Here is a 13,828-nt window from a genome sequence, read left to right on the forward strand (position 1 = left end):
ATCTAACATTCTGTAGCAATTATCTAGAACAGTGTTTCTCAAACTTCAGATATTGTACCCCTTCCTAATTTTCATTATGACCAAGTACCCCCTTATCAAAATAATAATAATAATAAATAAATAAATAAAATAAAATAAGTATATTTCGTTGTAAATGTCTATCTTATTTGAATTTAGACGTACATGTAAACAAAAAAATATGCTTTATTTTTAATAGAACAAAATTGATTCATATAAATACTTTGGGGTGCTTAAGGGTCAAAGCTGTATAACTGAGAGGAGACCTCCACATAGCCTTTAAAGGAATGCGGAGAACCGACCAGGGCTTCTGACCTAATGTCCAATCCTCACCTTCTCGTGGTGCACCCTGTTGGGTATCTACTTTGATACTGAACGAACGAGGATGGGCTGGCAATTTGGGATTTAGCCGACCAAATTGTATTCTTATTGGTTAAACCAAAATAAAAAATGATGGTACAACATGACAAAATTTCATGCCGGCTGGGGCGTCGCCCGGTTAAACAAGGCCCCCATTGTTTTCGCCAGGGAACCAGGGCGAACAGCAAAAAGTCAGCTATTGGAACAAATCTGAAAACAAACCCCAACTCAACATCACCAGAGTTAAAGATCGGTACTATCAATGTAAGAAGCCTGAATGGCAAAGAAATGGAGCTAGCTGAGGAATTAGATAAGTACCAGATCGACATAATAGGGGTGACTGAAACAAAAAAGACCAAAACTGGTGAGATCTTTCTGAGCAATAAATACAAAATGTTATATTCAGGCAATGACAATCAAGGAAAAGAAGGAGTAGCCATAGTATTCAACACAAAATACGAGGCTAATCTTCTTGAATGGCAGTCAGTCTCAAGTAGAGTAATGTGGGCAAATATGAGAATGGGGAACTGGACAATGAGACTTATTTGTGCCTATGCTCCCACAGAAGGTTCTACTAAGGTAGAAGTGGAGGAATTTTTTGAGGCTTTAGAAAAAGCAACTGACACAATGAAAAAGGAAAAGTTGGTCCTTGTTGGGGATCTAAATAGCAGAGTAGGAAATGATTGTGAGACATACAAAAATATTTTGGGAAAATTTGGAGAAAAGAGCAAAGCTAATAATAATGGCAAATATCTGTTGGATTTCTGCTCAGGACGTGGACTGGTTATTACTAACACCATGTTCCAACATAAAAATGTGCACAAATTCACATGGAGAGAAGAGGCTAGGAATAAGAAAAGTCTCATTGACTATGTTATTGTTGATAGTGATGTTTTCTCCCTGGTGCAGGACACCAGAGTGTACAGAGGATTTGAAATTGGAAGTGATCACTATCTAGTCTTGAGCAAGATAAAATTGAATTTCATATTGAAAAGAATAACATGTAAGAAAGTTTTAAAGCGAATAAAAGTTGAGCAGCTCTCAGATGTGAACTGTAGACTAAAATACAGAAATATTATTGAAAAGAAAATGAAAGAGTTTGAGAACAGGAATCAAACTTGGAGATTCAGTGGCAAACTCTGAAGGAAACATTGATCGATTCTGCCAGAGAGGCATGTGGTGAGGTTGTGTGCAAGGATAAAAAAAATCAGAACTCCCTGGTGGACACATGAAGTTAAAGAGGCAGTGAAGGAAAATAAGAAAGCATATCAAAAGTTCCTGGCAAATAAGTCAGCTTTTACTCTTACAGAATACAGAGACAAATGTAAGAAAGCTAAACAGTGTGTAAAACTAGCTAAACAAAAGTCATGGGAGGACTTTGGCAAGAATATAGAAAATAAATATCAAAAAGGTGGCAAAATATTCTGGAGGTTGTTGAAGAAGCTTAGGAAATGGAGGAAAGAGTGCTGTAAAAGGAATTAGAGATGATAAAGGTGAAATGAAAACAGGAGAAAAAGATATCCTTGAAGTATGGAGTAATTACTTTGAAAAACTGCTAAATGAAACAAGCAGTGATGACAGCACAGTGATAAAAAACACTGACCAGGAATGCAGTCAGGAATACATATCCATACTTGAAGTAGAAAAATCCATCAAAGGCTTGACATGTGGAAAGGCAGAAGGAATAGATGATATTCGACCAGAAATGCTGAAGTATGGTGGTATAAGAGTCTTACAGTGGCTGCACTGCATAGTTCAGAAAGCCTGGACAGAGGGACGAATTCCCGATGATTGGAGTAGAGCTCTCATAGTACCCATATATAAAAAGGGAAATAAAACTGAATGTGAGAATTACAGAGGTATTTCCCTACTGAGTGTTCCTGGCAAGATCTATGCAAGTATACTTGAGAAACGGTTGAGAAGAATTGTGAAAGAAAAGCTTGGTGAAGAACAAGCTGGATTCAGGCCAAATAGAGACTGTCAGGATCAGATCTTCACTTTACGACAAATAGTCGAGAAAGCATGGGAATATAACAAAGATCTGTATTTAAGTTTTGTCGATTTGGAAAAGGCATATGACAAGGTGCCAAAAGAGAAGCTATTCAATACGCTGCAGTTATATGGTGTCAATGGGGCATTATATCAAGCAATACTTAGTCTTTATTTGAGTTGTGAGTCAGCAGTTAGAATTGAAGGAAGTACAGGAAGATGGTTTAATGTTAAATCTGGTGTGAGACAAGGATGTACATTATCCCCTCTGTTATTCATTATCTATATGGATCACATTATGAAGGAATGCGGTATTAAACCTGATATCAAAATTGAAGATGTTAATGTCAGCTCTTTGCTTTATGCAGATGATGTTATACTTCTAAATAAATCCGCTACAGGTCTGCAAGATTCTCTGACTAAATTGAATAGCTGTTGTAATAGATATGGTATGAAGGTCAGCAATAAAAAGACAAAGACAATGAAAATAGGCAGAATCATTGAAAATGTCAACTGTGTTGTGAATGGAGAACCTGTGGAACAAGTAAAACATTTCAGCTACTTAGGCACAATTTTTACTGAAGATGGTAAACTAAATATAGAAATAGACAACAGAATCAGCAAAGCTGGTATCGCGGGAAGTCAATTGAATAAATTCATATGGAATAAGAAAGAAATTAGTCGGAACACTAAATTAGCTGTATAGAAGACAGTGTTCAAACCAATTTTAACTTATGGATCTGAGAGCTGGGTCAGAAGTAAAACACTTGACCCAAGACTAGAGACCGCAGATATGAGAGTCCTGAGAAAGATTAGAGGCATGAACAGATGGCATCAATGGCAATATCATATTAAAAATGAGGATATTAGGAAAGAACTTGACATTGTCAGCATCCAGGAATGCGTTAGCAGAGCTAATCTCAGATGGTATGGTCACTTAAATAGAATGGGAGAGGAAAGATTAGCAAAACAAGTGTTCTCTGCCAGGTTGGCAGGAAAACGACCCAGAGGAAGACCAAGATATAGGTGAATTGATACGGTACAAAGAGCCTTAGACGATAGAAATATGAGATCTGATAATGTTGTAGTCTTGACAAGTAACAGACTGATTTGGAGGAAAATTGTAGATAGGAAGTTGGTAATGATGTAATTTTTTCATGTAGTACTGTCATATCCTGTACACCCCTTGAGGGTACATGGCGGGAATTTGATGATGATGATGATGATGATAATTACTTTTTTATCAGTTGCTATTGTACGATCTTCGCGTTGTTGCAGGCTCGCAATGTACCTTCATATATGAAGCTGAACGAACATTCACGAGTGATCGCCCGCAAATTTTTGCAAAATATGAAGCGGTTATCACAATTTGAGTAGGAGAATTCGTAAATAATATATAATTTATTTAGAAATATATACATTTAAAATAATTACTTTTTTTTAATAATGATTCCATGCTTTAATGATGCATAGCCGAAAATTGCCACGTACCCCCAGGGGTATGCATATCACACTTTAAGAAACACTGACCTAGAATATCTAGATAATTCTAGCATCAATAGAAAATAAGAGTTTTTTTGTTGAAGTGAACTCCAACATATTATGCCACTGAATGGGTGTTTGTGTATTCTGTCATAAGAGTTTTATCTTTTATCATAGTATATAATCAAAAATAACTTATTAGTATAATATTTTATTTATTCATTAGATCAGTAAAACTTGATATCATAGTTTGCTTGAGTTAACTAGCTATGCACATTCTTGTTTTCCCTAAGTATCCATTATAACATTGGACAGGGATACACAGCGTGAGAAAGGTGGATGCTCCAAGAGGAGGTGAGAGAATGTGTAGGCAGGAAAGTAATGGGATGATCAGGGATCAAAAGGAAACAGATGGAATTGCAAAGGGTTCTAAAATGAAGAAGCAGAAAGGGAAATGGCCCCAGTCCAGCATGGAGAGATCACATCGAGTGAGTGGTATCAGTGGAACTAGCTGTAGATCCAGAAATGAGTTGTTGTGCTTGTATACCAATGCTAGAAGTATAAGAAACAAGGCAGATGAAATGGTTGCACTAATTGCGTCTGTGCACCCAGAGATTGTCGGAATAAGTGAGACATGGTTAGATGAGGATGACATCCTGACAGGAATAGAGATGGAAAGGTATGATGTGTTTCGTGAGGATAGAAGGGGTAAAAAGGGAGGGGGAGTGCTATTGATGATAGAGAAAGAGTTATGTCCATACAAGGTAGAGATGCAAGAGGGAAATGGGGCCAGTGGTTTTGAGGCAGTATGGTGTGAGATAGAGGTGAATAAAATCAAATACTTGGTGGGATGTTGTTATAGACCTGGTAATGTGGATGGTGGTGATAGTGAAATGTATAGTCAAATAAGCCAAGCAAATAAGAAAAGGGTGATCATTATGGGTGATTTTAATTATGGCAATATAGACTGGAATGAAGAGATAGCAACTGGAAGTAAAGAAAATGAGTTTCTTGAGTTTTTGAGGGATAACTACCTCAGACAGTATGTAACAGAGGGCACAAGAGGATTAAGGGTCTTGGATTTGGTCATCTCATCGGAGGATGTAATTATCAATGAGGTATCAAATCATCCACCAATTGGTGAAAGTGACCATGAGCTGATTACTTGGGTGGTTGCCAGCAGTGCAAGGACCCCTGTGAAAAAAGGGTATATGTGGAACTACAAGGGGGGTGATTATGAAGAGCTCAGGAGACAGCTTGCAGGTGTAGCATGGAATGAGGAGTTAGCTGGAAAAGAGATCAATGCAGCTTGGGGGATTTTCAAAAAATATTTAGTGGATGCAATGTCTAAATGTATACCACGGGTGAGAAGGTTAAATAAGTTAGGTGTGTGATGGATGAATAAAGAGATTAAGCATGCAATACAGAGAAAAAGGGCATTGTGGAGGCAGCATAAGAGAAGTGGAAGTAACCAATTTCATGAGTTCTACAAAGACCAGGCAAGGAGAGTGACTTGGTTGGTGAGAGTAGCTAAAGAGAGGTATGAACAGCAGTTAGCTAATGAAGCTAAAAAGAATCCTAGGGAGTTCTTTCGATATGTAGCCAGCAAAAGAAAGAATGATTATGGAAGGATGACATTGATTGGAGGAAATGGTATAAAGACAGCTGTTGCAGAATGTGTGGTGGAGATACTTAATGAGCAGTTCATAAAGATCTTTCAATCTTGTGAATGTGACTTCATGGGGAGATTAAGAGCAGTTGATGATGGGGAGGAGAGACTGACTGTAAGTGAGCAAGAGGTGTTTGGGAGTTTAAATTAGATGTAAATAAGGCTGTGGGACTTGATAATATATCACCGCGTATTCTGAAGGAATGTGCCAGAGAGTTGACACCTGCCTTGACATATTTTTTTAATACGAGTCTTGCACTTGGTCAAGTCCCTAAAGAGTGGAAGGAGGGCATGATTGTGCCACTTCATAAAGGAGGTGATCGAACTCAAGCATCAAACTATAGGCCTATCTGTGTGTCAGGTGTTGTGGTTAAGTTGTTGGAGAAGCTTGTGAGAACTAGGATCCAGAGTTGGGTTGACAACAATGGTATAATCTTTGATGGACAGCATGGATTTGCTAAAGGGAGGTCGTGTTTTAGTAATCTACTTACTTATTACAATAAAGTGACTGCTTCCTTGGACAGAGGAGAAGGATACACAGTAATATACTTGGATTTTGCAAAAGCTTTTGATAGAGTACCTCATGATAAGTTGACAGTCAAACTAGAGCAGATGGGGTTGGATATTAGATTAGTGCATTGGATTGGAGACTGGCTATCTGATAGGTATCAACAAGTTGTGTATGGGGTTGCAATATCCAGGAAAAGGAAAGTCACTAGTGGAGTGCCTCAGGGATCTGTTTTAGGGCCATTACTATTTAACTTGTATATTAATGATATTGGCGAAGATTTGGATGGAGATATTCAGTTGTTTGCAGATGATGCAAAGTTGGGACGAACCATAAAGAGTAGTGAAGATGTTGTGGCCTTGCAAGAAGACTTGAATAAATTGAGTGATTGGGCAAGCAAATGGGGATGAGAGTTCAATGTTGCAAAATGTAAGGTTTTAAAATTTGGAAAACAAAGATGGGATGCAGAATTTATGCTTGGTGAGAATATATTGTTGGAAGTAGAGGAAATAAGAGATCTGGGAGTGATAGTGGATAAGGATCTAAAATTTAGGGGACACATCGCCAAAATCGTGAAGACAACACAAAGACTTCTGGGAATGATGAGGAGGACACTGACGTGTAGAAGTAGGGAGATTCTTGTTCCATTGTATAAGGCTTTGATTAGGCCACACATGGACTATTGTGCCCAGATTTGGTCACCTGGTTTTCAGAAGGATGAAGAGATGTTGGAAAGGGTCCAAAGGCGACTGACTAAGGTAGTTTCTGACCTCTGGAATGTCGAGTATGAGGAAAGATTGAAAAGATGTAATTTGCAGAGTCTAATGGAGAGAAGGAAGAGGGGAGATATGATAGAGACCTACAAGTTGGTATGGGGTTGTTATAGGATCAATGGTGGAGAAGTTCTACAGAGAATAGTGGGAGATCAGGGGAGAACCAGAGGTCATACCTGGAAACTGTATAAAGAGGGTGTGAGTAGGGGAGTGAGAGGCAGGTTTTTTTCGTGCAGAGTTGTGAATGATTGGAATGCCTTGCCTGAGAGTGTGGTGTCTGCAAGGAGTTTGAATGTGTTTAAGACCGGTATGATGAGATGTGTGTGAGATAAAAGGACCTCCTAGATGAGTCTTTGACTACATGAGGTCTTGTTTAATAATAATAATAATAATAATAATAATAACATACTGGCTGGTTTAGGTGACACTGGCTGAATGTAATTTTTTTTTCAGTACCAAATGTTATAACCAAGTATTTGAAATTTAGGCATTCTGTGCAGTGTAACACTTCAGTGATGCATCAAATTTTTGAAGAATTGCTCTATCAGCTTGGATCCTCTCAGGATTCTGAAATTGCAAGGTAAGAAAATTACTGAAAGAATGACTTCAAAATGAAATTTCTATTATGTAAAAATTTTTTCTAGCTTAGTATAATTTGCTAATTTATTTGAATTATAATAATTACTCAAAAATCACGAACTAGTATAATTACATAAAAGCTAATCTGTTATTTGGAATGAAGAGCGCTTTTATTGTCATACCTACTTGCAATATACTTAAAGATGCTTAGGAGCCTCTCATTCCTCAGTCAGTAATAATGTTGGAAAGATCCGAATTTCAGTTTCATCTCAAACAAAGAAACTTTATAAGATTGCAATATTTGAATTACTCAAAAATCACAAACTAGTATAATTACATAAAAGCCAGTCTGTTATTTGGAATGAAGAGCACGTTTATTGTCATACCTACTTGTGTTGGATCCTACTTCGTCTTAACCCATACTTTGGATCCGACATGTTTATCACTGCGATGTTCTTAAACAAAATATAAGTTGCTAGTTGATTTCTAATCCAAATATAGAGAAAATTTATATTTATTGACTGTGCCACTCTATATCTAAATTAATTCAAGAATTAGAGTTAAACCAACTCTCAACTATTTCTCTTTTATGTGTTATTATTATATATACTGGCCGAGTATATTTAACTTATTTAATTCACCTGCTTTGGTTCGCATATTTTATGAATGGTGCAGTAAAAGAAGATTCAGGCAAAATACAACTTTAGATCAACAAACAAACATTTAATTTAGGCTTACAATTTATACACATTACTTTAAATCACTGAATAAGGTATTATAAACATTTGAGCTCATCTGGTAATACAGTCATACAATCTCAGGCAATGGTTAATCTGTTGTCTGAAATACAGTCTTCACAAGCTTCATTTAACTATTTAATAAAGTTCCTTAGTGATCAATTACACCAATATCTCACATATCAAATACAATAAAAGGCAGTAACACTTCTTCACAAGTATACACTCTTAATTCCACACTCCAGCTAGTCTCCGCAATAGTTACTATTAATATAGGAATATTCTAGGAAGAAACACACGCATATCTCCACATAGGAATATCAATAGTTGGATAATTCTTAACTGTAATCTTCCCTGTTCATCTACTTATATATGAACATCTCTTATAACTGTATACACATAAAAACAATTAACAGCACTCATTAAAACAAATCTTCTTAGTAATAACTGAATAAATTAATGGTTGCAATTCACATAGTTAAACGTTCTTGCTCAGATCAAAACGCTTGTATTACATTTGACATCACTTGACCAATTCAGTACTCTACTAATAATTCTTGAACTAAGGTAACACACAGTAATTCTTTAACTTGAAGTTTTTATGCACAGTTGCCTATACTTCTGGCATTTAATTAATCTTTTAAGCGCTATATCTCTTAACACAGCTATCATTTAATTTCAACTTTACTGCCTCTACTTATTCTCTTAGTTACTCTGTGCTATGCTTCAAATTTCCGTGCATCCTTGAAAAGTCGGCCTGGAATTAAATCTCAACAAAATTATCGCTAGTCATCCGGTTGTTACTTTGCTGTCTTCCGTTGCTTTATTTGTTGTTCTGCAACTTACTAGCCAACCACTCCTCGACTAGTAGACTTTAATTAGCTACTTGAGTGACTCGCCGACTCGCTATTATCGCACTCTGATTCCCTGAATGCTTCTCCTCCGATTCAATCCTTTTTTCAGCGTTCTTAGCTTATATATCCCTTCTTTCCGCCGAAATTGTTCTCGTGCTCTCTTCAACTAAAATCCTTTCCAGCCCTTCAATTCTCTCTCTCTCACGCACTGTTCTAAACTCGTGCAAGCTATCTTACACATGTCTCCATGACAACCAAAACAAAATATAATAAAACTGAGGCATTGCATAACGTTATACCTCTACATACAGGAAAAAATAAAGAATATTTACACTTCAATTAATACGCAGTTAAAATATTGAATACAAACTCTTATAATATTAACATAGCAATAAATAAAATAAACTTAATAATATTTTAATACAGAGTCTTTTCACTATTATTATATATCTTTGATTAATTAATTAATTATTAATAGAACTTAAAGGTAGTTACATGAATATTAATTTATAAACAAGTGATTTACATTAAATAATAATTACAAGTCTAGCTTATGTGATGGAAGATCATGTTGGATTCTGAAGCAAATATTAATTACTCAAATCTCTATATATTCAGAATCCAACACTTTCAATATACTTAAAGATGCTTAGGAGCCTCTCATTCCTCAGTCAGTAATACATCACATGTTGGAAAGATCCGAATTTCAGTTTCATCTCAAACAAAGAAACTTTATAAGAGTGCAATATTTGAAGATAAGGTATCCATTCTCATACAAAAGTAGCAGGGTTTTTCATCCAACAAAACAGGCAACCAACTTAGGCATATATCCGACAGACATGGCAGAGCTACATCAATGGGATTAATCACATTGAGCATTAATTAGGTTTATGGGATAAAATGTGGGATAAAAATGGGAATAGAGTGACTGATGCAGAGAACATGGTGGAACTGTTCAATGAACACTTTATTGGAGTATTTCATCCTTGAGGAGTAAATTTTAATACTAGAGAGATAGGGCAGGTTTGAGGTTTAGAGGTGCAGGAGGAGAATGTGTTCCAAATACTGAGTATTCTGGATGTCAGTAAAGCTGTGGGACTGGATGGTATTTCACCAAAAGTTTTGAGAGAATGTGCTAAAGAACTGACAGCTCCTTTGACCTGGCTTTTCAATGAAAGGCTATGGGAAAGGTACCCAGGGAATGGAAGAAAGTGCCATTGCATAAAGGGAGCAAACTGGAAGTGTCTAATTATAGTCCAGTTTGTGTGTCATCAGTAGTTGTTAAGATCTTGGATAAATTAGTGAGGGACCATATACAGCATTGGGCAGATGAAGGTAATGTTATCTGTGAGAGTCAACATGGATTTGTGAAGGGGCACTCTTGTTTTAGTAATATGCTAGCCTTTTATAATAAAGTTACAAGAGCAGTAGATGAGGGAAAGGCATATACTGCCATTTTCTTGGATTTAGCAAAGGCATTTGACAAAGGTGTCACATGATAAGCTGATATTTAAGTTGCAGCACATGGGTTTGGATGTCAGGTTGGTCAACTGGATTCAGGATACTGGCTGTCCGATAGGTATCAGAGAGTTGTGTATGGTGGGGCAGTTTCAAGGAGGTAGGAGGTTACAAGTGGGGTTCCACAGTGCTCAGTACTGGGACCTATATTGTTTAACCTTTATATCACTGACATTGTCAGTGGTTGCAAGAGGATATTCAGTTGTTTGCGGACGATGTGAAGCTGGGAAGGGTTATTAGTAATAGTGCAGATGTGGTAGCCCTGCTAGAGGATTTGAATAAGCTAGACAGATGGACAAATGAATGGGGGTGTCGGTTTAATGCAGCAAAATGTAAGGTCTTGAGGTTTGGGACACTGCATACTCTATTGCAGGAGACATACTGGAGGAAGTAGAGGAGACAAGAGATCTGGGGGTTGGTGATTGATAGAAACCTGAAATATTGCAAAGGTGGTGAAGGTAACACAGATGATTGCTGCAATAATGAGAAGGACGTTGACCTGCAGAGATAAAAGAGTTATCATTCCGTTGTATAAGACCCTGATCAGACCACTTAGACTATTGTTCTCAGATTTGGTCCCCAGAATTTGAAGGGGATAAATTAACTGTGGAAAGGGTACAAAGGCAGATAACAAAGATGGTTTCAGTTACTGTACAATGTTAGTTATGAGGATCAGCTGAGGGAATGTGGACTGCAGAGTTTGGTGGATAGAAGAAGGAGAGGTGATATGATTGAGACTTTTAAACTGTTGAGAGGTGGCTACAGGGTTGACACTGTGGGAGTTCTTTCGCTTTGTTGAACAGTGGGAAGGAGTGATGACAAGGGGCAATCACTGGAAGTTACGAAAGGAAACTGTGAGCAAGAGGGTGAGGATTGGTTTCTTTGCATGGAAGGTAGTTAAGCATAGAATGCATTGCCTGATAGAGTGGTGAGAGCGAGAACGGTCAATGAGTTTATGGAGTGGTATGATAGACTGTGTTTCCTAGGAGGGACGTCCCATGATGAGTCTTGATAGACTTTGTATTTCCTAGGAAGGACCTCCCACGATGAGTCTTTTGACTCCATGGAGGCCTGAAGAATAATAATAATTATATGAAGTCAAGTTATTTGGCTTTGACAGGTCATTGAGTTTGACAAATTAAAAGAGAGAGAGAGAGAGAGAGAGAGAGACAAAGATAAAAGATGCCTTCAGATGTAAGAAAAGTTGCATAAGATCTAGCAAAGATCCTGTATGTGACATGTTTGACCAATTCCATTTACAGGACAACCAATCAGTACCACTATTTTATATCTATTGCTAAGTAAAATATTAGTTTCTGACAGTCATTTTTTTATTTGACATTCAAATATGAAAACAGCTCATGCGTGGAAAAATTTTTCTATATGACATATTCATTTACTAACTCTTAAGTGTAGTTCCTTGACACTAGAATGTTTAAGAACATACAGACAATTGGTAATAATGCATTTTTTTTAACCTCCTGTGTGAATCCATCCCACAGGGGATTGTACACATAATAACTTATTATTATCACAACTTGGCTAAGGGTTAGGTAATCTAGAAACCCTGCTCTGTAGGATTTTTTTTCAACCTACTTCAGGCCTCCAATGAGATGGTATTATACCAGACAATGAAAACCATTTGCCACTTTAAAGACTCTGCATTGAATTTGGACCCACACCCTTTGGTTGCAGAGAAGATGATGTTAATGCTCTCCTCTCAGAAATCATGCTGATAATTTTCTAATCCAGTTTTGTACTTTAATTAAAAATGAGGCAAATCTAAAGTGATGACTTATGACTTTCAAACATTTTCTTAAGCATCAAGTTATGGATCAAAGATGGCTAATTAGTGTACAATAAGCAACACTCTTATTCTGTTGTGGGAAATACTTGACTACACAAAATCAGAATTCTTTGCATAACTTAACAGTGGAATTAAATGTATAGAGGATGCAGCAAATGTGACAATGATAATGATGATGATGAATGACTGAATTTCATCATCATCATCAAATTCCTGATATTTACCCTACAGGGTGTACAGGATATGATAGTACTACATGAAAAATTTACATCATTACTAACTTCGTATCTACAATTTTCCTCCAAATCAGTCTGTTACCGGTCAAGAGTCCAACATTATCGGATCTTATATTTCTATCTTCTAAGGCACTTTTTACCGTATCAATCCACCTATATCTTGGTCTTCCTCTGGGTCGTTTTCCTGCCAACCTGGCAGAGAACACTTGTTTTGGTAATCTTTCCTCGCCCATTCTGTTTAAGTGACCATACCACCTGACAATAGTTCTGCTAACACATTCCTGGATGCTGACAATGTTAAGTTCTTTCCTAATATCCTCGTTTTTAATATGATATTGCCATTGATGCCAACTGTTCATGCCTGTATTCTTTCTCAGAACTCTCATATCTGCGGTCTCTAGTCTTTGGTCAAGTTTTACTTCTGACCCAGCTCTCAGATCCATAAGTTAAAATTGGCTTGAATACTGTCTTGTATACAGTGGCTAATTTTTCTCTTACTCCATATAAATTTATTCAGTTGACTTCCTACCATACCAGCTTTGTTGATTCTGTTGTCTATTTCCATGTTTAATTTGCCATCTTCACTAAAAATCATACCTAAGTAGCTGAAATGTTTTACTTGTTCTATAGGTTCTCCATTCACAATGCAGTTGATATTTTCAATGTTTTTGCTTATTTTCATTGTCTTTGGCTTGTTATTATTGACGTTCATACCATATCTATTACAATAGTTATTCACTTTAGTCAGAGAATCTTGCAGACTTGTAGTGGATTTATTTAGAAGTATAACATCATCTGCATAAAGCAAAGAGCTGAGAATAACATCTCCAATTTTTATATCAGGTTTACACCACTTTCCTTCATAATGTGATCCATATAGATAATGAATAACAGAGGGGATAATATACATCCTTGCCTGACACCTGATTTAACATTAAACCACTTTCCTGTACTTCCTTCAATTCTAACTGCTGACTTACAACTCAAATAAAGACTAAGGATTGCTTGATATAATGCTCCACTGACACCATACAACTGTAGCATTTTGAATAGCTTTTCACTTAGCACCTTGTTCATATGCCTTTTCCAGATCTACAAAACTTAAATACAGATCTTTGTTGTATTTCCATGATTTCTGAACTATCTGTCATAAAGTGAAAATCTGAACCTGACAGCCTCTATTTGGCCTGAATCCAGCTTGTTCTTCACCAAGCTTTTCTTCCACAATTCTTCTCAACTGCTTCTCAAGTATACTCGCATAAATCTTACCAGGAACATTCAGTAGGGAAATACCTCTG

At 36.8% G+C, this 13,828-nt stretch overlaps 1 protein-coding gene across 2 annotated transcripts in view; it reads left to right on the forward strand.

Annotated features, from left to right (window-relative positions):
- The window catches only part of LOC150094127 (IQ calmodulin-binding motif-containing protein 1-like), a 240,009-nt gene that overhangs the window by 70,057 nt on the left and 156,124 nt on the right, over positions 1-13,828 (forward strand). For both annotated transcript variants that reach the window (XM_090412272.1, XM_090412273.1), the window contains exon 5: positions 7,287-7,379. In XM_090412272.1, the coding sequence (XP_090268398.1) occupies positions 7,287-7,379 (93 nt within the window). The remainder of the gene's footprint in view (positions 1-7,286; positions 7,380-13,828) is intronic.

This window comes from Typopeltis vanoorti, chromosome 22 (assembly GCF_054136105.1).
Source record: "Typopeltis vanoorti isolate ZY-2024b chromosome 22, IOZ_Tvanoo_1.0, whole genome shotgun sequence".
Taxonomy (NCBI): Eukaryota; Metazoa; Arthropoda; class Arachnida; order Uropygi; family Thelyphonidae; genus Typopeltis; species Typopeltis vanoorti.